The 21109-nt window shown below is 43.5% G+C and overlaps 1 protein-coding gene across 5 annotated transcripts in view; it reads right to left on the bottom strand.

Moving 5' to 3' along the window:
• Window positions 1-21109, bottom strand: part of dmxl2 (Dmx-like 2) — a 55759-nt gene that overhangs the window by 12776 nt on the left and 21874 nt on the right. For all 5 annotated transcript variants that reach the window (XM_026163655.1, XM_026163628.1, XM_026163635.1 and 2 more), the window contains exons 6-38: window positions 17161-17227; window positions 16888-17060; window positions 16336-16516; window positions 16033-16213; window positions 15697-15915; window positions 15325-15596; window positions 14314-14577; window positions 13882-14111; window positions 13582-13784; window positions 12933-13054; window positions 11072-11161; window positions 10830-10938; window positions 10612-10731; window positions 10266-10493; window positions 9515-9801; window positions 8878-9050; window positions 8140-8791; window positions 7673-8002; window positions 7464-7583; window positions 7216-7351; window positions 6524-6634; window positions 6217-6386; window positions 5764-5861; window positions 5471-5636; window positions 4807-5071; window positions 4485-4687; window positions 3109-3501; window positions 2380-2562; window positions 1947-2243; window positions 1652-1843; window positions 1464-1540; window positions 1062-1192; window positions 331-576 (exon numbers count right to left, since the gene is read on the bottom strand). In XM_026163655.1, the coding sequence (XP_026019440.1) occupies window positions 331-576; window positions 1062-1192; window positions 1464-1540; window positions 1652-1843; window positions 1947-2243; window positions 2380-2562; window positions 3109-3501; window positions 4485-4687; window positions 4807-5071; window positions 5471-5636; window positions 5764-5861; window positions 6217-6386; window positions 6524-6634; window positions 7216-7351; window positions 7464-7583; window positions 7673-8002; window positions 8140-8791; window positions 8878-9050; window positions 9515-9801; window positions 10266-10493; window positions 10612-10731; window positions 10830-10938; window positions 11072-11161; window positions 12933-13054; window positions 13582-13784; window positions 13882-14111; window positions 14314-14577; window positions 15325-15596; window positions 15697-15915; window positions 16033-16213; window positions 16336-16516; window positions 16888-17060; window positions 17161-17227 (6689 nt within the window). The remainder of the gene's footprint in view (window positions 1-330; window positions 577-1061; window positions 1193-1463; window positions 1541-1651; window positions 1844-1946; window positions 2244-2379; window positions 2563-3108; window positions 3502-4484; window positions 4688-4806; window positions 5072-5470; window positions 5637-5763; window positions 5862-6216; window positions 6387-6523; window positions 6635-7215; window positions 7352-7463; window positions 7584-7672; window positions 8003-8139; window positions 8792-8877; window positions 9051-9514; window positions 9802-10265; window positions 10494-10611; window positions 10732-10829; window positions 10939-11071; window positions 11162-12932; window positions 13055-13581; window positions 13785-13881; window positions 14112-14313; window positions 14578-15324; window positions 15597-15696; window positions 15916-16032; window positions 16214-16335; window positions 16517-16887; window positions 17061-17160; window positions 17228-21109) is intronic.

Genomic DNA, 21109 nt, shown 5'->3' with positions numbered 1-21109 from the left:
CTTCCTGTCTCTTGAGACTCCTCTGGCCTGGCTGCCTCAAAATCAGCTGGCGCTGGGACACAGGGCAGAGGGCACACTCACACAAGACGCTACACACGAGTAGCAGCAGCATGTTAGGAGCATCAACAGGACAGTGCTAAGTAAATATCTATGCGATAATACCAAAAGTGGAAGTGATCAGAGATGTTAAAGGGAAAACAGACGTGGGAGGAAAAAGGTCAACTTCATGTGCTGAATCAAGGGATAAAGGCAAATAATTACAACCATGAACAATGTTGACATGGTAAAGATAAAGGTTTTAGATCGCCAACTACCAAATTGTCCTTTTACCTGGTGGAGCCTCAGGCCTCTTTGGCTTAATGACGACTTTGGCCCCTCCTCCGAAGACTGCGGCCCACACCCGGTTATTGAGGGGATGTGCTGCCAGGCGGAAGAGTTCATTGCTGCTGTGAGTGCCCAGGCCATGGATTAGCAGGGAAAGATAAACTGCCACAACAGCTTCACACAGGAGCACACTGAGCTTTGGCTGGTCCTCGTCCCTCGCAGATGTCAACAATGAAATCAGGGACGACACACCTGCATAGAGGGGAAGCACATCCAACGTGATAAACGTGCAACAGATTACCCCCTAATTTACACAAATAACTTCCACAGGCAAACAAAAACACCATCTCAGCACCATCGAGAACCCATTTATGAAACCTTTTCAGGATGGCGTGATCAGTCTCTTTCTTTCCATTTCCTTCCCAGAGGCCACTGAGCTCCTATTATAGAACACCATCTGCCCCTCTGCATAAACACAGACTGCCTGCTTTGCTCTGCTCTCTCTCGTCCTGCTCTTCACATTTTCACAAAATACTGTCCTTGATGTTTACACAGAAAGCCATTTTCCCCATCCTATGCATCTGTGAGGATCCTCAAATATGACTTCAGTTTCATTTTGTAAAACTACAAATTAGAGCAAATGTGTTATTATATTCTAATCCAAATCCTCTCTTCAGTCAGAATCAAACCAACTCCCCAAATACACCACTGGGTAGCAAAGTAAGAGGTCTTATTACCTGGCCACTGTGCAGGTGCAGAGGTGGGAGTAATATGCTCTTCAATGCTTTCTGTGCGGAGTCGTTTCCTCTCACTGAGCAAAAGGCCCTGGTAAACCATCCCTGTAAACTGGTTGGCCTCTGTTTGACTGCTGCAACGCAACCAAAACATTAAACGATAAAGTCACAACAGCCCAAAACATGCATGTTCAACATTTTGTTAAATATATTTATTCTTCTTTCATAGTGTGAAACTCAAAGATACAAATGTCTGAACAGACCTGGAGTCAGACTAAGCTACACAAGCACAGCATCAAAAACAATAGTTCTCAACTACTAAATAGCAATGAGCGCATACTTTGAGCACAAGGGTAATGTGAAGCCAGTTTTGGTTTCTGGATCTGTTGCAATGCACGTGTTTACCTGTAGCTGTGACTGTCACAGAGTGCTTGATAGATGCAAGCAGACAGAGATGCTGCTAGCGTGTGCAGAGCGTTCACCTAAAAACATGAACATCACTTTTCATTATTCATCCCCAAACTGAACAACCAGACAGTAAGACTTTCAGTCATCTTAAAATGAAGTTAGAGATTTGTTTTTAAAGTACTGACCCGATCGTCCATGATGTCCGGATGTGGTGGGGTCTCCATGAGTGTGATGGTGTAGAGGATGTCGTGTATGTGATTGCTGAGGTGGAGAACAGGGTTGGCTATGACTGTCTTGGTGGGGGCAATGTAAGCAGATAACAGGGGCAGTGTAGTAGGCAGAGGCAAAGGGGACTGCAGCTGCTTCACTGTGGTCTCCTACAGAGTATGACAAAAAGTGAATTTGCCTTCTCTGTAAACTGTTTTGTACTAATAAAAAACAAACATATATAATGACATATGTATAAAGGTGCATGCATACCTGCTGGCTCTCCTGCAGGAGGAACAGAAGCTCCATGCGAACAGAGGTGACTCCGCCTCCCTTGGCTCCATGAAGGCTGCAGTAGGATAGAAACACTCTGAGCAGGGCCTGGTTCTTCCTCAGCCATGCCTTGCGCCTCTCAGAGTGCTGCTGTTTGGCCTGAAGCCGGCGGCGCTCCATCTGATGACGCTCATAGGCTCCGGCGTCTGTTCGCTCCAATACGTCATCTGATATGTCCACCGATGTTGAGCGTTCTCCCCAACGCTCCACCTCTGACTCTTCCTCCTTTCCTTCCACCTGAGTTGATAACGTTTATGGTAAAAAAAAAAAAAATAAAATAAATTACAATGAACCAGAACTGAAAAACATTTATAGAAACATTCAGCAGTTTTTAAAATAGGCTAAAACAACATCAAATAATATTAAAGTCGACCTTGTAGTTGCAGATTTTATGCATGGCTGCTATCTCCTTCTCCAGCCAGTTGTAGAGCTGAAAGCGGAGCTTCCCTCCGTCCACCTCAAAGCCTGTAGCCAATGTACGCAGCTCTGTCATGAGGATCTTCAGACAGGCACGGAACTTCAGCTGCTCTGCTATCACGTCGACCTCCGACTCGCCCTGAAATACATGCGAGTGACTTAAAGGACAAAGACCGTGCTTTGTAGCCTTGAATTTTATATTTGGGGCCGACCCAATTTGCAAATCAAGCCCAAAAACACTCTCTGACACCTTTGCTGCAAGTTTCCACCTTTTGGAGAAGACCCCACCAGAAAAAACATGTTTTTCTTTTCTCATTCAAGAACACTACATCTGAATGAGAGTCGAACCCTCACAATTGTTTTTTATTATAATAACGATTAAATTACATATCCTAATAAACATCATTTTCTCCCTGCTGAGTGTTCAGGCAGGTCTTCTTTGATGTGTTAACTCCAAATAAAAATCCTTTAAATGTAACATTTTGGTTTGTATCTGTCGTCTCCTATATGCCAGATAAGACAGTAAAGAAACTAGACAAGGATGTGCCTTCATACAACATCAAAATGAAGTTGTTTTTTTTTCCTGTTTTGGTATTTTAACTGTGCAACCAAAGGAAAAAAACACAATAAAATAAAATCTGAGATCTCCACAATTACTCAAGGAGATTCTAGATATTATTGCTACCTGTGAGTCCTCTCTTTGCAGTTTCTGGCTGCCTTTTCCTGAACCTTCCTCTCCTTCGGTTTCCAGCTCTGGTTTCTTCATGGTCAGACCACCATCGTCCTCATCCTCATCATCTTCCTTGACATCTCCCCAGTCCAGCTTCAGCTCATCTTCCTCTACCTTCACCATAGGCTGGCTCCAGTCCAACCCACCAGTGCCATCATTTCCTCCCCAGGCCTGTGTCGGTGCTGCTGGAGAGCCCCAGTCCAAACCTCCCTGAGTGCCATTTTCCAAGGGTTGGCTTGTGTTTAAATTGGCCTTGGATGAAGCCTTGCTGAGAGGCGATGAGCCAGACTTCTTGCAAACCTTGGGGATCTTGGAAAGTACTTCCAGAGCTAAAACTGGGCAGCCCACCTACAAGATTCAGAGATTATATAATATGTATATGAACTTTTGTTATATAATCTCGGCATGCATGCTTTTGTAGTTATCAGAATGATACATAGGGGGATGGAAGTGATAAATTACAATTATCTTTCTTATTGTAACAAAGTGGATTTTTTTGTCTACAATGATGATTATGTAAAAGGTATGACATCAAACAGCAACAGCTAAGGCCTAAATCTGAATCCTAAATTCACAAACTCTGGTGGGTCAAGCAAAAATGTTAGTTTCTTAGTTACAGCTTATCTAATTTCCTTCATTTCACACTCAATGACATCCTGGCTGGGTTAATGCAACATGTAATTGAGAGCCTCCAAGTATAGTTTTTATTCCAGTCTATTTTTTCCTGTTATAACAATGCTACATTTCATTTCCCTTTAGAGGAGTAGAAAGAGAGCAAATTCAGCAGATCTTCATGGAGCAAAAATACAATAATGTTCTGTGATCGAGCCCAACAACAATATCATGACTTATTACTGCATTTCTGCTAAACTACAAGGCAAAAATATTCTTTCTCTTTCCCTGCAAAATTGTATGCGACTGCAGTAAACTGCGTGTAACAAATTTTGCATCCTTTGATAGTGGAAGTTGATTCTTGTGTAAAGCTGTTTGCTGTGTTTGTGATTTATTTATGAAGCTCATGAACATCACGGTTTCACCCTATCCTGTTTACCCTAGTCCTGCGATTTCAGAGGAAGCAGTCTGGACATTAAAAATTGATCATCAGTTACAGGCACAAGCAACAAAGTGCACTTGAATTTATAGGCTAAAAATGTTCTTTGCTAGTTGTGTCAGAAGGCGATGATTTCACTAATCTTTTACTCTTGTCCTTACTTCAATTGTAACTGCCTCACTTTATACTACATATTTATACTTACACATATAATGTACAAGTTCCCAACTCCATCAAGAGAACTGGATTGGAGTAAATAGCTAGATTAGTATGGACTCACCTTGAAGTGTGCATTGGCCGTAGTGAAGAACAGTTTGCGCTCTATGAGGTTGATCTCATCTGCGCTGCTCTTTTCAGCAGTGAGGCCTACTGTTGTTGCTGTGCCCGCTGGATTTGCAAAGTGGCGGCGAATGATCAAAGGGTGTGTCCTTAAGTAGTTATAGAAGCTAAACACCACAGGGTTGCAAGCCTTAACCATCACATCTGATGCACAAAAATGGAAAGAAAAGGGAGAAAATATTTATTTCAGGTGAAAACAACATGAATAATGCACAATGGAACGTGCCGTTTAAAAATCACTAAAATGTCTTCAACCAACTAACCAGGGTTCTCATCGTCCTCTTTTGGGATTCGCTCCAATAATGTGTCCAAGGCTCGCGTGTAGTCTTTCATGATCCAGTAGGCTATGCTGCGGAGGAACGGATCGGGGTGCAACCTGGAACAGTGGTAACCACTCCCGTCCCTATTGCAGCCCAAGACCTTCTCATAAAGGAGGCCTTGGCAGGTGGATGAATTCTCAAAATCAGCCTCATACAGCCTTGCTACTATCATGGCTAACTGGAGATCCTCCATCTTCTCCAGCAATACCTAAACACCATGAAACAGCGTGATGAGTTAACGGTGCAGGTTTTTTTCTTTAAAGAAATAACAAGCCAAGTGCAAAAAGTTAAAGATTTCTGCAAGGTACAAACAGAAACTCACACTTCCTTTTCTGCCCATCTGTATATTTTGACTGTGTGTTGAGAAAAATCTAGGCCAACAAAGACTATGTGCTACTGTTATGCATCTTATTATTTATATAATTTAGGCTTCTCTTTTGTGATTTAAAGGCTGAAGACCCACTCTGTCATCAACATATTTCTGTACCAATATCACCTTAAAGAGAGACGACTTTATGATATTGCTGCTGCAAGTTACGCTGAAATATGCTACTGGAGTAAACACAGCGTCAGTAAGTTGTCTGTGCACTATTAAAAGTCCTCAAACCTCTATGGCATCTTTGAGGGAACCAGCCAACAGGAAGAAGGCAGCCGACTGTTCAAAGCGCTGCTTTCCCAGTAGGGAGAAAGCATTTTTGAGAGCTGCCTTTCGCCAGCGGTCTTCACTGAAGTTGTTTTTGAAGAACTGAGTCATCTTCTCGTCATGCTGAGACCTGAAAGAACAAAGCCACAGAGTTTGGTATCCATTCTGCTTTAGCAAGAAAATTCACTTAAAACCTCTTGTTCTGAACATTGGAAAAATTATTCAAATTAATTATGTGTTTAGAGAAAATGTCCAACCTGAAGAGTCCCCACAGGACAGCTTTCTTCTTCATGGCCAAGTAGAACAGGGCAGCATCTAAAGGGTCATTTTGCCTCTGGAATGCAGCTTTTCCCAACTGATTATAAACAAGCAATAGTCGTTATTTAGTTATTTCTAAAGAGTTATCAATATTTACCAATTGCTTTGATTCATAAAGTCTTTACAGTAACTCCTAGCTGTTCCTAGCTCCTATTTACTAGAAATGGAAAACTCCTGTAGGAAATTAATTACATTACAGAGTAAACTGGATGGTAAGTTTCCTTTTCTAGTTCATATACTCACCTAGAAACTGAGGCAGATATTGCCATAATCAGAATCAGAATCAGAATGGGTTTATTGCCAAATGTTGAGCAGGTTTACAACAATCAGCATTGTAATCAGCATTACATTTTGATTTTTATATATATAAATACGCATATTTATTCTGGTACCTTCTCCACCATTTTCCTCAGAGTGTTGATGTTTCTTATCCACCAACCCACACCCACGGCCCGGAGCTCAGACCACTGTGGGTCGCCTCTCTGCATTGCTGGGATCATGTTCAGCATCTCTTCCTCTGCCTCTGAGTGGAACGCCCATGCAAAGTGACACGTTGAGAGGCCTGCAATAGAAGCAGATAGTTGGATCGGGATAGTGAATAATAGGGATAGTGAAAGGAGCAATATACCCCATAACTGTCATACAAAACGTTTTGTATACTCGTCTCACAGCAGCAGCACCATGAGCAGAGTACTTTACCTTGGTGGAGCAGCTGCATGCGGTAGAGTGGGGGCAGAGAGGTGAGCAGGCAGGTATGAAGACGCATGGCGAGCAGGTACCTTAGTCCACACTCATCAAGAGCCTCGCCACCTACACAAATACCAGCAGTTGATCAGTTTTCCCCCCAAAGACCACTCAACAAGAGGGCAAAGACCTTTAAACTCAAGTATCACTTGAGTTCATGTGATCCTGTCACACAATAGGTCTCCAGTCCTTGAACCTTCTTACCCTCTTCTCTGCTTACTTAGCACAGGAACAACCTGCTAATGTCTTCCTCACAAAAGACTAAATAAAAAGAACGAAAAACCGAAGTAAAAAAAGGCAAAAGATACTGAAAAAGAGAAAGGAGCAGTTTAACCACCAAGATTTGATAGCTGGCGAATGACTCAAGAAAAGTATTCCTTTCCTGTTTGTTAAAAACATTTATTTAACTTTAATGCAATATTGGACCGATTTGCTAGGTTTCAATTAAATACCAAGACTTAGAACCAATCTGCTTGCTAAAAATATGTAATCAACCTTTACTGCAGCAGTGCAATATCAGTAAGGATGCTGTTATGACTTCTTTTTAAGGAATACAGTGTTTATGCCAAATGTCAGATGTATTATATTGTACACAGTCTCCTGTACATATCATAAGTACGACTGGAACACACACAAACTAGACAGACCTGTGTACTGTTGATCAGTGGAGCTTGCGACCTCAGCACTTGTGGTTGCAACAGTATCAGCCAAGGCCACCAAGAACATCTGCTCTAGGCGGGTCAGGCCTGGAAGGCTGGAGTGCATGAGGTGACTGGACAGCACCTGGACACAATTGAGAAGAAAGCAAGTGAAGCAGAGAACTGATAAACAAATATTACTTCTCCATAAGTAGATTTTTATGTAAAGGGAAGCCTATTTTTTATTTCATTTTTACCTGAGCATGTTCTGGTCCAAAATAGGTAGGCCCATATTGAGAGAGGTTAATAACTCGGGATTTTTTCTCTGGTTTATCTGTGGCAAAGTTTACAAAGTCATCCGTGGTAACTGTTGGCACCTGTTAATGCAGGAAGAGAAGAGTTTAAAGTCCTTACGTGCAGGTAAACCTTTAACAACAAAATCTGTTCAAGTCTCAACTCTTCCTACCTGGAAGAGGTCAGCATACTGGTCCTCTGTGGACTTTTGGGCTGCCTCACCATCAGTCCCTTTAGTTCCCTTAGCATTCTCTTCAGGTCCTTTATAAGAGGTGTCTAGATCAGCCAACATGAGGGAGTACAGAGGCAAGGGAGGGATGGAGTTGATCTCTGTGTAGTCCCTGCCTCCGTCACGGCCCGACACTATGGTGTCTTTTGCTGTGCTGCCAGTAACGCTGATTGTCCGAGACAGATGTCTCCTGGCTCCGCCCTCACCTGCCTCCACATCCCTAACCACAGCGACTTCTCCAGCAATACATTTTACCAGGTGGGCGAGGATGGCCTGACACACACAAAAAAAGACCAAGACTTTATTAAAATCAGCTAATCCGCATCAAATCGTGTAAAAAACACTGAATAAAAACTCACTAGATTTCACTTGGATGTTTTCACTACTGAATGAGGTAGAAATGGACTCACCTTGGCACGCCGAACTCTGCCCAGGTCCATGAGTTCCAGCAGCTGGGTTGGATGGTACTGAGGAAGAGTTGGGGACAGCGAGTGAGCTGCTTCAAAGAGTCCTCCTTCTTGAAGTCCTGCCGGGGCACGAAGGGCCTCATCTACTGCAGTACTCCCCTCAAACACACTCTTTGACCTGGCCCTCCCTTCAAAGATCGAGGAGGACACTGTGCTTTGACCTCCGGCTATGTCTGCTGATGAAAGGTTGCCTTCTTCTCCCTCACCGGGCTTCTTGTCCTGATGCCACTGTGCATACACATGCATTTCACAGTCCATGCCCACCACTAGGATGCCATCCCTTACCCAGGAAAGGGAGACCGGCAGCGATGGGGTGCCATCCACAGATGACAGGAGGTCAATGGTCCGAAGCAAAATCCAGCGTGAGCGGATCCCCTGTTTGATACTGCCCCCTAGAGGAAGGGTGATAACAGCCACACCCTCCTTGCTGCTCGTCTGCTCATTGACCACACCAGAGATACGGCCATACATAAGAATGTTGGAGCCCACTCCCACAGTGAGGATGTGCGATCCATCCTCCTTTGACAGCCAGTCCAAGTGCACGTAGTGCTTAATGTTGGGTGAGCTATGGTCTCTGCTCATGTACAAGTCAGACCTGAGGTGAAGAAAATGAATAACCTATCAGACATACAAGCAAAACACTTACTCTGACAGAATATGATAAACGTAATAGTTCCTGACCTGCTGTAGACAAAGAGATTTGAGTCCACACTGACTCTTGGATCCAGGGTGGAAGAGGGTCTGGCGAAATCATCCAGGTGGACAGTTTGCTCTAAAACCCACTCTGAGCCACCAGTAGACTCACACTCGTAGATGGACACATGCATAGAGAAGTCTTCTATGGAACTTAGACTCTGAGGACAACAGAAGACCGTTTGATTTAACATGACTGCTGTGACAAATCAGTAAGACAGTAAGGCTCTTAATACTTTTTACATGCACCTTAACACTAAATACACGGACTTGCTTATAAGCCAGACTGCTGATGTTAAACCTGAACTTATTTTCACTTCAGTGACATCTAGCTAGTTTTTAATCCCTTCTCACTAATGCTTATCATTTGTAGATGCAGCCCAAATGCAAAACTTGATCATTCTCCACTTTACATAAAAGTAAAATAATATGCTGACACAGGGCATTAGTATGCATTAATGGGAGAGTCCAGGGTCCAGCCAAATGATGTTTCTTTGCCCAATTTACATTTTTATTGCATTTTTCTTACACTTCAAGGTAATTTACACAATTTCTATGCTGCTAGTTTTTTTTGTGGTATAATACATTCACAATACAAATACAAAGCCAAATTCTAATTTCCTACCTGTCCTTGTCGTGGCTGTTTGAAAGCCACAGCCAGCCTGCCAATGTAAGAACACGACACAGCTACAGGCCGGCCTGACACACACACAGCACTGTTGTTGTCCTCCTCTTCATTCATCAGAGCCCAGGGCTCCCAGCGGTACACCCGGTTGTCCTCGCCATCCATACCATTCCCATCATCACCCTCCACAGCACAGTGCCAGAACCGCACTCGGGAATCAGAGCAGGTTGTAACAATCAAGTATGGAGCCAGGCACACGGGGTAAATAGAGGAGGAACTCAGATGTCCTGATAGAAAGAGGAGACAAAATGAAATTTAGGAAGATTTTTCTTTAGCATATTCTTTCATTTAAACCCACCAGGAAACTAATTTCCTCAAAACTGAATGATAAAGACACACAACCTATTGAATATACTGTGTCGACAGGCATTGAATTATTACAGTAAGTAAGGACAGCTGAAATGATGCATTAATTTATGTGTAAAAAGAAAAAAGAAAGAGTTTTTACTAGTGCTGTCAGCGTTAATCTGTCAGCTGCACGGCGTCAACGCGTTAGCGAGGTTAGCTCGTTAATGCGTTAGCGCTGTGCAGCCCCACGCATAGGGCGACCCGCGCTAACTCGCTAACGGAGATTTACCGCGTTAATGCGGTTATGGCGTTAACGTCATTTTAACGAGATTAACGCTGACAGCACTAGTTTTTACACATCAGCAACAACAGCATGGTTATACTCATAAGTTTATATTCCAACCTGCAGATGGGGTCGCCCTAGTAACCTCCACCCCATGAGGAAGGTCAAGGCGTTTGCTGTAAACCAGCTTCGAGCTGAGGATCAGTTTGCTAGCAGATTGCAAGTTAGCTGTTGAAGTTGACCGTGGCAAGGGTCTGACAGGAGACGTCTCTGGAGATGAGTCAGCATTCACAACTTGATTGGGAACCATCAGCTGGCTCTGGAAGCTGTAATCTGGGCTTGGCTCATCTGCACACAGAGGCAACACATCAGAAGAGACAAGTTAATCTAAATTTAAAAAAGCAGACTTCACATTATTTTTCATTTTCACCTATAAATGCTTTGCTTCACGCACCAAAACACTTACCCACACAGGCCTGCACAGACTTAAGATGTAGATGCCACATCTGCAGAACAGAGTTCCTGTTGAGATCCTTTTCGATCACCACCAGGAAAAACTTCTCAGAGAAGGGAGGAGGTTGGTAATCTGGATAGAGTAAAATGCAGTATTATCGTCATCTAATGACAACTGGGCTGTAAAATAGGAATAAACAGACCGACACAGAGTTTAACAGAGTGCTATACCTCCCCCAGGTGGAAAGGCTGGTGTGTTTGCTTCTGGTTCTTTCTGGGGCTTGTAACCTAGAATGAAGTCCTCTTGGAAGACATGTAGCAGCTGTGTACTGGCTCCACACTGGAGGCACATGGACATAGCATCACACAGTTTACTATATCTATTGATCAGGAGGTTTCAGTAGTTCATGCCAAGAATTTTGGTCTGTCATTGATCTGAAGTGGGTGAGAAAAAATACAGAGCAGCTGCTAACCTGGTTTGTAATAGCATCCAACTCTATGATACAGCCGGGTCTGGCTGTGGACTGCTGGCTGACGATATTGAACACTTCGCCCACGAGTTTCTAAGAAGAGATATACAAGGAAAAAATAAAAACACAAAAAACACATAATCCACTTTGTATTTCATCATACTGCATTTCATTTAAAACCATTGGAGTGGTAGAAAGTGTTGCATAATATTTTTTATATTGTACAGAGGAATGAAGTCTGGAAATTGTTATAAGGGCATGAGGAAAACACATATTTTGCTTCAAAAACAACATGGCCACATGTCCTATAAATTCAGGATCTGTGTGACTGATGTAATAGTTGTTAGGTTATTTAAAAGCTGGCCTATAGCAAAAGTTAACATCTGTGAATAATGTGTGTATTTGACAGCTGCTGTTTTATGGTTGGTGTACACCTTTAAGCCAAACAAAGCCAACAAAGCAACACATAAGCCTGATTTTAACTCAGTTCTTGGTCCCTCATGACAAATTCTAAAGTTCCGCAGTGTGAGTAATGAAAACCCAGATAGGTCTGTGAAGGTTCTCAGTCATCCAGGTCATCGTAGTCAAAGGAGCTTGCAAAGAAAAGCATCTGGACTTCTTTAAGTTACTTGAAGACGTTTCACCTCTCATCCGAGAAGCTTCTTCAGTTCTAAGGTCAAATGGTGGAGAGTCCCAGATATAAACCTAGTGGGAGTATCCCCCACAGAGGGACAAAAGGACCCCCTGATGAGCCAAGGTGTGAAACTGGCTGTGGGTCCCAATCAGCCAGGGTTTCGGGTGAGCTCATTGTGAAATCTGGCCCCACCTTATCATGCGAATTCCTGAGGTCAGATGGCCCAGGATGTGACTGGGCGTTAAGGCGTCTGGGAAGGGAACTCAAAACTGGATTATAGATGGCAGACGGTTGGTGTCGTAAACCACCGCCTCTGTTCAAAGACGGTCACTCACAGTGGACATAGATGGCTTCTTTCACTCCTCTTTCAAACCATCTGTCCTCTCTGTCCAAAATGTGAACATTGGCATCCTCAAAAGAGTGACCTTTATCCTTAAGATGCAGATGGACTGCTGAGTCTTGTCCTGTGGAGGTGGCTCTTCTGTGTTGTGCCATGCGCTTGTGAAGTGGCTGTTTGGTCTCTCCAATGTAGAGGTCTGGGCATTCCTCGCTGCACTGTACAGCATACACCACATTGTTAAGTCTGTGTTTTGGCGTTTTGTCTTTCGGGTGAACCAGTTTTTGTCTGAGCGTGTTGCTGGGTCTGAAATGCATCCAAGGATGTTATGCTTGGAGAAAAACTGGTTCACATTTTGGACAGAGAGGACAGATGGTTTGAAAGAGGAGTGAAAGAAGCCATTTATGTCCACTGTGAGCGACCATCTTTGAACAGAGGCGGTGGTTTACGACACCGTCTGCCATCTATAATCCAGTTTTGAGATCCCTTCCCAGACGCCTTAACGCCCACTCACATCCTGGGCCATCTGACCTCAGGAAATCGCATGATAGGGTGGGGCCAGATTTCACAATGAGCTCACCCGAAACTCTGGCTGATTGGGACCCACAGCCGTTTTCACACCTTGGCTCAGGCGATTAGAGGATCATAAGGGGATCTTTTGTCCCTCTGTGGGGGGACACTCCCACTAGGTTTATATCTGGGACTCTCCACCATTTGACCTTAGAACTGAAGAAGCTTCTCGGATGAGAGGTGAAACGTCTTCAAGCAACTTAAAGAAGTCCAGACGCTTTTCTTTGCAAGCTCCTTTGAAAACCCAGATACATTCACATAAACCTTAAACGAAAACTATCACATTGCAGTGAGCAATAACAAAACAGTGCATATATACTCACAGATGTTTCAGGATCTGACAGCTCATCCAGTAGTTTCCTGGCATCCACAACAGCTTGATAGAGACGCAGGTTTTTACCATCTGATGCCACGAAGCAGGCACTGGCACTGTTACAGTAAGTTCCTGTTAGACACAACACAAAGATTGCAGGCTTAATATTGGGCAATGCACATAACTCTGAAGGACACTCATAAATGGAGCCATCCAAGAAAACTTCTTCAAAGAGCAATAATCGGGACAAACTAGATTGAGAATGGGTTTGAATTAGAAAGGGTATATTTTTTTTTCCTTTCAAGACTTATGGCATCAGTATCAATAAGACAGAAGAACACTGCATTTTGACCGCAAAGCTGGAACATACTGCTGATTCGTTTGCTACTGCTGGAACTGAGTAGCTGTGACAGTTGTTCAGTATTTCCTGAGAAATTCCGAACTTAATATCCTCCTGCCACCTGGACAAAAAAAATAACTAAGTGCAGCAAGAGTCTCAGCAAGAGTGAAAATGTCCCTCTTAATCAAAATTCTTGTTATTAAGCTGCTGCTGCTGCTGCTGCGGCGCCGCCGCCGCCGCCGCCACCACCACCACCACCACCACCACAACAACAACAACTCAAAAATCAGCTTTATATAAAAATGTACGGTATATTTACCAAGTACAGTGCTGGGTACTAGCGTGGGTAGCCAAGCAACATTGCTGAAGGCAGAGGTGTGCAGAGAGTTGATACGGGCCAATTCTGAGACGCCTCCAGTGCAGGACAGGGGTCCAATGTGGTCCACTCGCCACAAAATCAGCTCACTGTAGATGGCGTTGGGGTCATGGAAGGTCCTTGTAGCTGCATTACGAAGCTGCTTCCTTAATAATGGATAACAGTTACAATTACTAGCCTATCACCAGCAAACTAAACCCATTATTGACTGCTTCAGTTCTCTACCTCTACTTCATGCTATACCTGGGAAGACCCTTTGGTAGGGGAAAGGTAGGAGGCTGCTCTCCTTCCAAACTTCCAGGGGCTGAGGGAGGGGTGAGCAGGGCATTGTGGTGAGAGGAGGTCAGCAGCAGCGGCAGCACTGTGTGACAAGCTTGGTCATTCAGATGGAAACGATGGCCGCAGTACCGAAACTTATGAGATACTGTCAGTACATTGGAGAAGTCAGAACGCTCTGCAAATGTCACAGCCCACTGCAGACAGAGGAATCAAAGCTTTTTGTGAGGGAAACAGAATATGCAAAAAAACATCAAATTATAGTGTGAACTGCAAAATGATAGATTGTCTGAGAATTGCGTCAAGCCTGTGGAAACATCTTGGGCTAAAGTGGCAATTTATCAAAACATGTGAGCAAAGCCCTCAGAAAGAAGAGCGAGGTTAACCTCAACCTCGTACCTGGTTAAGAGATCCATCAACATGCTTGGAGACCATCATGACAGCTGGACTAATGTGAGGGTTGGGAGGGGAGGTCACAGCAGCAGAACTAAGGCCAGCTGAGGCTGAAGCAGAGTGGGACACATGTTGGACTATCCTTCCCTGCTTGCCTACTCCAGCGCTTACACCCTCAGTCAAAGTGCAGGCATACATGAGGATGTTTTTACTCAGTGAGTTGGCATCTCCTGTGGGAAACGCCACCGGAATACGGGAGGAGAAGGACACCTGGAGGAAAATAAAAAACAGTTGCGAATATTTTCTTAGTGTCTTAACCCTTAAATCAACATAATAATTCAGCTTCCTAATGATATTCCTTTTGGATTACTCATCTGTGCTAAACCAACTCAAACACGTATTTAACTTATATTGTGTAGATATGTTTTAATATTAGAGCATTAAAGTCTTTTCATACTCTACTGTATTTTTGCAGTCAATGCAAAAGGGATATTTTCGAACAAATGTAAACATCTGTGCAGCTGAAGCCCAAAATTCAGTCCTTTTAAATTTAATATCCTGTTTGGTCCTCCTTAGAGGAGTGCTGAAGTGCTGCTCTTTCTAGGACAGCCGGATGCTACAGTGCAAGCTTCTCGCTGCATATCAAAGTGAAAATTAGGTGAAAAATTACTTGGGCTCTAACTTTATTAAAATGACAAAGACTTCCTTCAGTAAGTTATAACAGCTTTTGCTAATTAACATTAATTCTGTGGGTAACTTGATAAAGCGCAGAGTACTCTCCATAATTCTCTATTGGAGAAAATGAAAAAAATATATTCTGAATGTCAAATACAGCTGGAGGAATGCTGAGTCAATTTATATTTGAGAAAAAACAGTCACACAGTTTGTGCTGTGAGCAAGGTGTGTACGAGCAAGTAAACGACTGAATTCAATTTAAAACAGAAAAGTTACAATTTAGGAAAAGAGATTATGATTTGCTTGAAAAATGTTTTTCATATTCTGAATTTTTGCGCACACCTGAACCTGTCTGAAGATGCCCTGGTTGAATTCGTCCAAGTATTTTACATGCCAAACCAGGAAAGATCCATCCAATGGATGGATGGTAAACAGCATGTCTGGGCTCTTGTTCCACTCTGTGATCAGAGTCTCCATCTTCCTCTCTAGCAGCATGGAAGGCAGAGGCATGCTAGAGCTGGATCCTGGGGAGGATGCCTTGGTGCTTCCCTGCTCCCCTGACTCACCCTCTTCTCCTTGCTCTGAGGATGCTTTGTCAGACATCTCATCCAGGTCTGGAAAAAACAAACAAAAACAAAAAATTATTTAGTCTTACACGTGCCCTTTAACATGGTAGGTTTTAAGCAGCCTTATATATTGTTAGCCTGGTCATACCAAAGTCAAACTTCATAGGGGATCCTTCAGGATCCAAGGGGTCCTCAGTAGTTTGGTCCAGCTGTTGTTCAGAGAATTTACGGAGTTGCAGCATAAAAAGGTCCATGGATGAAGTGAAGCTAAGATCCTTATTATTGAGCCAGTGAACCACAAAGCCTCCGCCACCTGTGCCATCGTCTGGGTTAAACACTGCAGAGTCAGCTAGCACTGATGGGATATCTGACAGACAGAAACATGGCAGGAGCACAAATATTACACAAGCTTAGATTAAGTTTACAGCTCCATTCAATGTGCACATTGATTCATTTTAAAACCCAGTCCAACAAAAAACACTACCTGTGTTGGGATTAATACTGGCCGAGATATGGAAGTGACACAGGGCATTGGCATGATGAGTGATGTGGCGGTGAGTGTGTGCATCCTGTGTGCCCAGCTGAGAGGGCAGCAGCTCACTGTGTGCCACTAAAGCAGAGGACCGTCGCCGGCCACGGCGCAGATGTTTTAGGTGGTGGATTGACTAATTAGAGAGGGAGCACAGGAATAAAGGCAAGAGAACAGGTCTGTGTTATTCCTTTCTGAGAAATATTCCATTTTTTGGTCATTTATGAATTATTTCTGCTGAGATTGAACTAAGTGTACCTCCAAAGCATGTTGGATCTTGTCCTTATTGCCTGCCAGGCCTGGCAGGCTAGAGCTGAAGGACTGTGTGTTCTCAGTGATCTGTCCACCAAGCAGACTGTCTTCAGGTAACAGGGTCTCCGACCATAATCTACACACTCCATCCTCACAAGATGTCAGCAACACATTGCACACTGAACCCCTAGAAAATAACACAAGAATGTAATCGTCCTTCAGTAGTTCTTTTTTTGATTCATTTTGCCTTTATTAAAAATGTTCAGTCAAAACACATTTTAGGGACACAACAACAATTTCTTAGAACAAGAGTTAAGTATGCATACCCCATGACTAAAATAAAATTATTGCTGGATGCCCAGTTATTGAACCACGTTTTTAACCAAGTGCGCTGAATATCGTTCTGGCCTAGTAACGCATCACTCAAAGGAGGCAAAACCTAATTTTATAGCCAAAACATTATGTCTGGCTTTAAAAGACAACAAGCACGCACAACAAAAGTGGACAAATAAACACGTTTACAGCATATTATGTGTGTGATCATGTGTGCTTTCTTACTTGGGCATGTACTTGCTGGTCTTCCTCCAGGACACACCAGTGACCGAGCGAGGATGAGCCAAGTAAACAAAGGAGAAGTGAACAGGAAGAGGCTTTTTATCAGACGGGTCCTGGACCACCACTGCGGATCTCCAGCCAGTAGTGGGATACCAAACCTTGAGTAAACAGTCATCCTGTACATGTGCAGAAAATCATTATATAGGCAAACTGAGGTACAAAAAAATGTTTCAACAATTTGCCATTTATAAAAAAATGTTAACATGAATCTTTAACCTTTCCAATTGTGGCAAAATACTCTCCATCAGGAGACCACTTGGCTGCGTGGACAGACGCAGCGGTCCTAAAAGAAAAGGAAAAAGAAACAAAAACAATATCAGCTATTAAGGTTTCTCATGTGATGCCAAACACATTCCTCAAGAGCTGTTCACCACGTTGGACATAATGCAATCAATGGTTGTTAGGCAATAAGATTCTCAACTGGCAGGAAATAGAAGCTCCATCAGATTGAAAGCTCTCGTTGAGTGAAATCCGTCACAAAGAAAGTGCTATAGCAAAACGTCACTGAGCAGTCTATAGCAGCGGTCCCCAACCTTTTTTGCGCCACGGGCCAGTTTATGCCCGAAAATATTTTCACGGACTTGCCTTTAAGGTGTTGTGGATAAATACAACAAAATAAAACTAATACCAGTACCGAAAAAAATATTTATTCATAACACACGTGAAAAGACCCAGGAAAACAGAGTTAACGATGAAAACGATAACAAAATAACGCTGAAAACCGATAAAAACCCTGAAAACCTGAGCCTCAACTCTCGCGGCCCGGTACCAAACGACTCACAGACCGGTACCGGTCCGAGGCCCGGGGGTTGGGGGACCGCTGGTCTATAGGACTGCAACTGTAACTGAGAGCTTCAGCCATTATTTTCCCCAGCAACCACTTCCAACCTTCTGGGAAATACTCGTTTCCCCCCCCATTATTATAAATCCTCAAGTGATAATCCCCCCTTAGACTGTCTTGGTGCAAAACAAAGACATAAATCATGTCTCCTGGAAGGGGGAGGACGTATCACAGGCAGGGCACAGCGAGCTGAAATCTCTGAAACCGACTGGCCTTCACTTCCTACGAGACAGAGAAGCTCTTCTACCCCTGTATACGGGAGGAAACAGGACTGGACAACCGTGAATAGGAAGGTTAACAACAAACCTCCAAAACAACTGAATGTGAAACTGCAGAACAGATTTGCTCCACTATCAAAGGACCCTGGATCTATATCGGACAACCATCCATCTAAAAGCAGCGAAATAAGGTCTGAAAATCTGTTGAAAAGTGAAAGGCCACAGGGAAAGCTAAAGGCTAGGCCTGAAACTCTGATTGTGGGTGACTCTGCCGTAAAGGATGTACAAAGGATGTGCGGTAAGAACACTAAAGTCCTCTGCTTTCCTAACGATATGGTCAACAACCTGAAGGAGAGAATTCTTCAAATTGCAGATGAATATCCAACTGTGACAAACATTGTTCTGCATACAGGGTCAAACGATGTGTCCAAACAACAGTCGGAGGTTCTGAAACGGGACTTTACTGGATTATTAAATACTGTAAACTCTCTGAATGCAGCTGTATTCATCAGTGGACCTGTACCGCCGGTCAGAGGAGGAGACGAGAGATTCAGCAGGTTGTTTACACTGAATAAATGGCTTATATCAGCATGTGCTGACCACTCAGTGCACTTTATCGACAACTTTAATATTTTTTGGGAACGCAGGCATCTGTTCAAAGCAAATGGATTTAATTTTAACAAGTCAGGGGTGAAACTGTTCACCTCCAACTTGTTTTATTCCATACGTCATCCATCCGTGCTTGGTGCCAAGGCTGAGATAAACGAGGAGTTATCTCATAAAGAGGAACAAACAGTACTCCAAGAACAGACAAAGCCCAGCAGAAACCTTGAGGAGGAGCTCCATTTGCCCCCACCCGGGAAGAGCCTCAGAAAGGAGAGACATCCATGGCATCTGAGGAAGAGCCTCAGAAAGGAGAGACATCTAAGGCAAGAAGAGGGGTCCCTATTTGCCTCCAACTCTCTCAACAACACCAACGACCAGGACAAGGGACCACGACCTTCCCCAGTCCCCCAAACCCCTGACAGGCCATCACCCTCCTCCCCCTCCCTTTCTCCCTCCTCCCCACACCTGAAATTCACTGAGGAGATGATGGAGCGGGTCAATGCTGGGCTCAGATCTACCCCCTGTCCCAATCCCTTTTTGTCCCCCATAAACCTCCCACCAGAGCGGCCAAAGGTTCGCCATCGAGCCCCACCCTCAACAGAGCAATCGAAGTCACATTGCCCAGCCTCGCCCCCCTTAGTTCCTCTTCATGCCCTGTCTCCGCAGTCTGATGCGTGATGTGTGAAGGGTCCGGGCTGTGAGGATTATGGCAGTGATGACTTTTCCCAGGAGAAGCTGGGACCCTGTTTACTAGAAGGTTTTAAAATTTCTGTACTTTTAGGTGACAGGAGACATGTGGCCTGGTCAAAACACAGAGAGCTGCACTCTAAAAGATCTTTAAACATAGTAAACATACCTTGTGTGCCACAGACTGCTCCCAAACACGAGGGGACAAGTAATACCTCTAAAACACTTAAGTTGGCTTTATTAAACATTAGATCTCTAGCTGGGAAAACATTTTTAATTAATGATTTAATCACTGAGCACAGCCTTGATTTTATGTTTTTAACTGAAACTTGGTTGGACCAAAGTAATAGTGGAGCTGTTCTCATCGAGACGACCCCTCCTAACTACAGTTTTATCAGTGAGGTCAGGGCGAGCAGGAGAGGAGGAGGGGTTGCTGTCTTATTTAATGAATCATTTCAATGTAAGCAGCTATCTCCTGGAAGTTTTCAGTCTTTTGAATATGTGGCTTTACAGCTGAAGGCCCCATCCAAAGTTGTGTTTCTTAATGTTTACAGGCCTCCCAAATACTGCACAGACTTTTTTAATGACCTCAGTGAACTGCTGTCTGTGATCTGTGTTGATTTTGACTGTGTAATTATTGCTGGGGATTTTAACATTCATGTGGACAACCCTCAGGACAAAGGGACTAAAGACCTGAGTAACACTCTGGGCAACTTTGGGCTGACTCAGCATGTAACAGAGGCCACACATAATAGAGGACACACTCTTGACCTACTGATCTCCAAAGGCCTGAGCATTTCAAAGGTTACTGTGTCTGATGTGGGCCTGTCTGATCATTACTGTGTTTTCTTTGAAAGTAAAATCTCAGCCCACACAAATATATCAACAACAGTGATCACAAAACGGTGTATAACTGAACACAGCAGTGCAATTTTTAACCAGGTCTTCCCATTAACACCTGACCTGCCCAGAGGGTCAGTCAATGAGCTCGTCAATAGCTTCAATGCTAACATGTTAAATGTAATGGACACTATTGCTCCCATTAAGGTGAAGGTTATCTCTGGAAGGAAAAAGTCTCCATGGAGAAACTCCACACTGGTGAAAAATGAAAAAAGAGAGTAGGAAAGCTGAGCGCAGATGGAGAAAAACAAACCTCCAGGTTCATTATGACATTTATAAAGAGAAACTTCACAATTATAATTTACAACTGAGGAATGCAAGGAGGTCCTACTTCTCTGACATCATCACTAAAAACAGCCATAATGCTCGGGTCTTATTTTCTACAGTTGACAGGCTAACAAACCCTCCTGTGTCAGTGGCAGCTGAACTTCATTCGACCATGGCCTGCAATGACTTTGCCAAATTCTTCACTGAAAAAATCCAAAAAATTAGACAAGCAATTGGTACATCAACAGCAGATCCAGGATATGTACTGTGTCCACCAAAAAACTGTTTAAACACCATGAAACAGTTTCAACCTATTAACAGCAAAGACCTGGAGGACATCTTAGGTCAACTGAACTCCTCCTCCTGCTGTTTAGATGTCCTGCCAACAAGTTTTTTCAAAAAGGTCTCAAAGACTTTAGAGTCAGACCTGTTACAGATCGTCAACTTTTCTTTATTATCAGGTGTGTTTCCAGAATCACTAAAAACTGCTGTAATCAAACCTATACTGAAAAAGGACAATCTTGACAAGACACAAATGAACAACTACAGGCCGATCTCAAATCTCCCGTTTTTAAGTAAGATCATTGAAAAAGCAGTTTCTCAACAGCTCAGTTACTTCTTAAAACAGAATAATTGCTACGATGCC

This window comes from Astatotilapia calliptera, chromosome 1, assembly GCF_900246225.1.
Source record: "Astatotilapia calliptera chromosome 1, fAstCal1.2, whole genome shotgun sequence".
In the NCBI taxonomy this organism is placed as follows: domain Eukaryota; kingdom Metazoa; phylum Chordata; class Actinopteri; order Cichliformes; family Cichlidae; genus Astatotilapia; species Astatotilapia calliptera.
The sequence above is the reverse complement of the archived record's forward strand: the minus strand, read 5'-3'. Positions and strand labels throughout refer to the sequence as shown.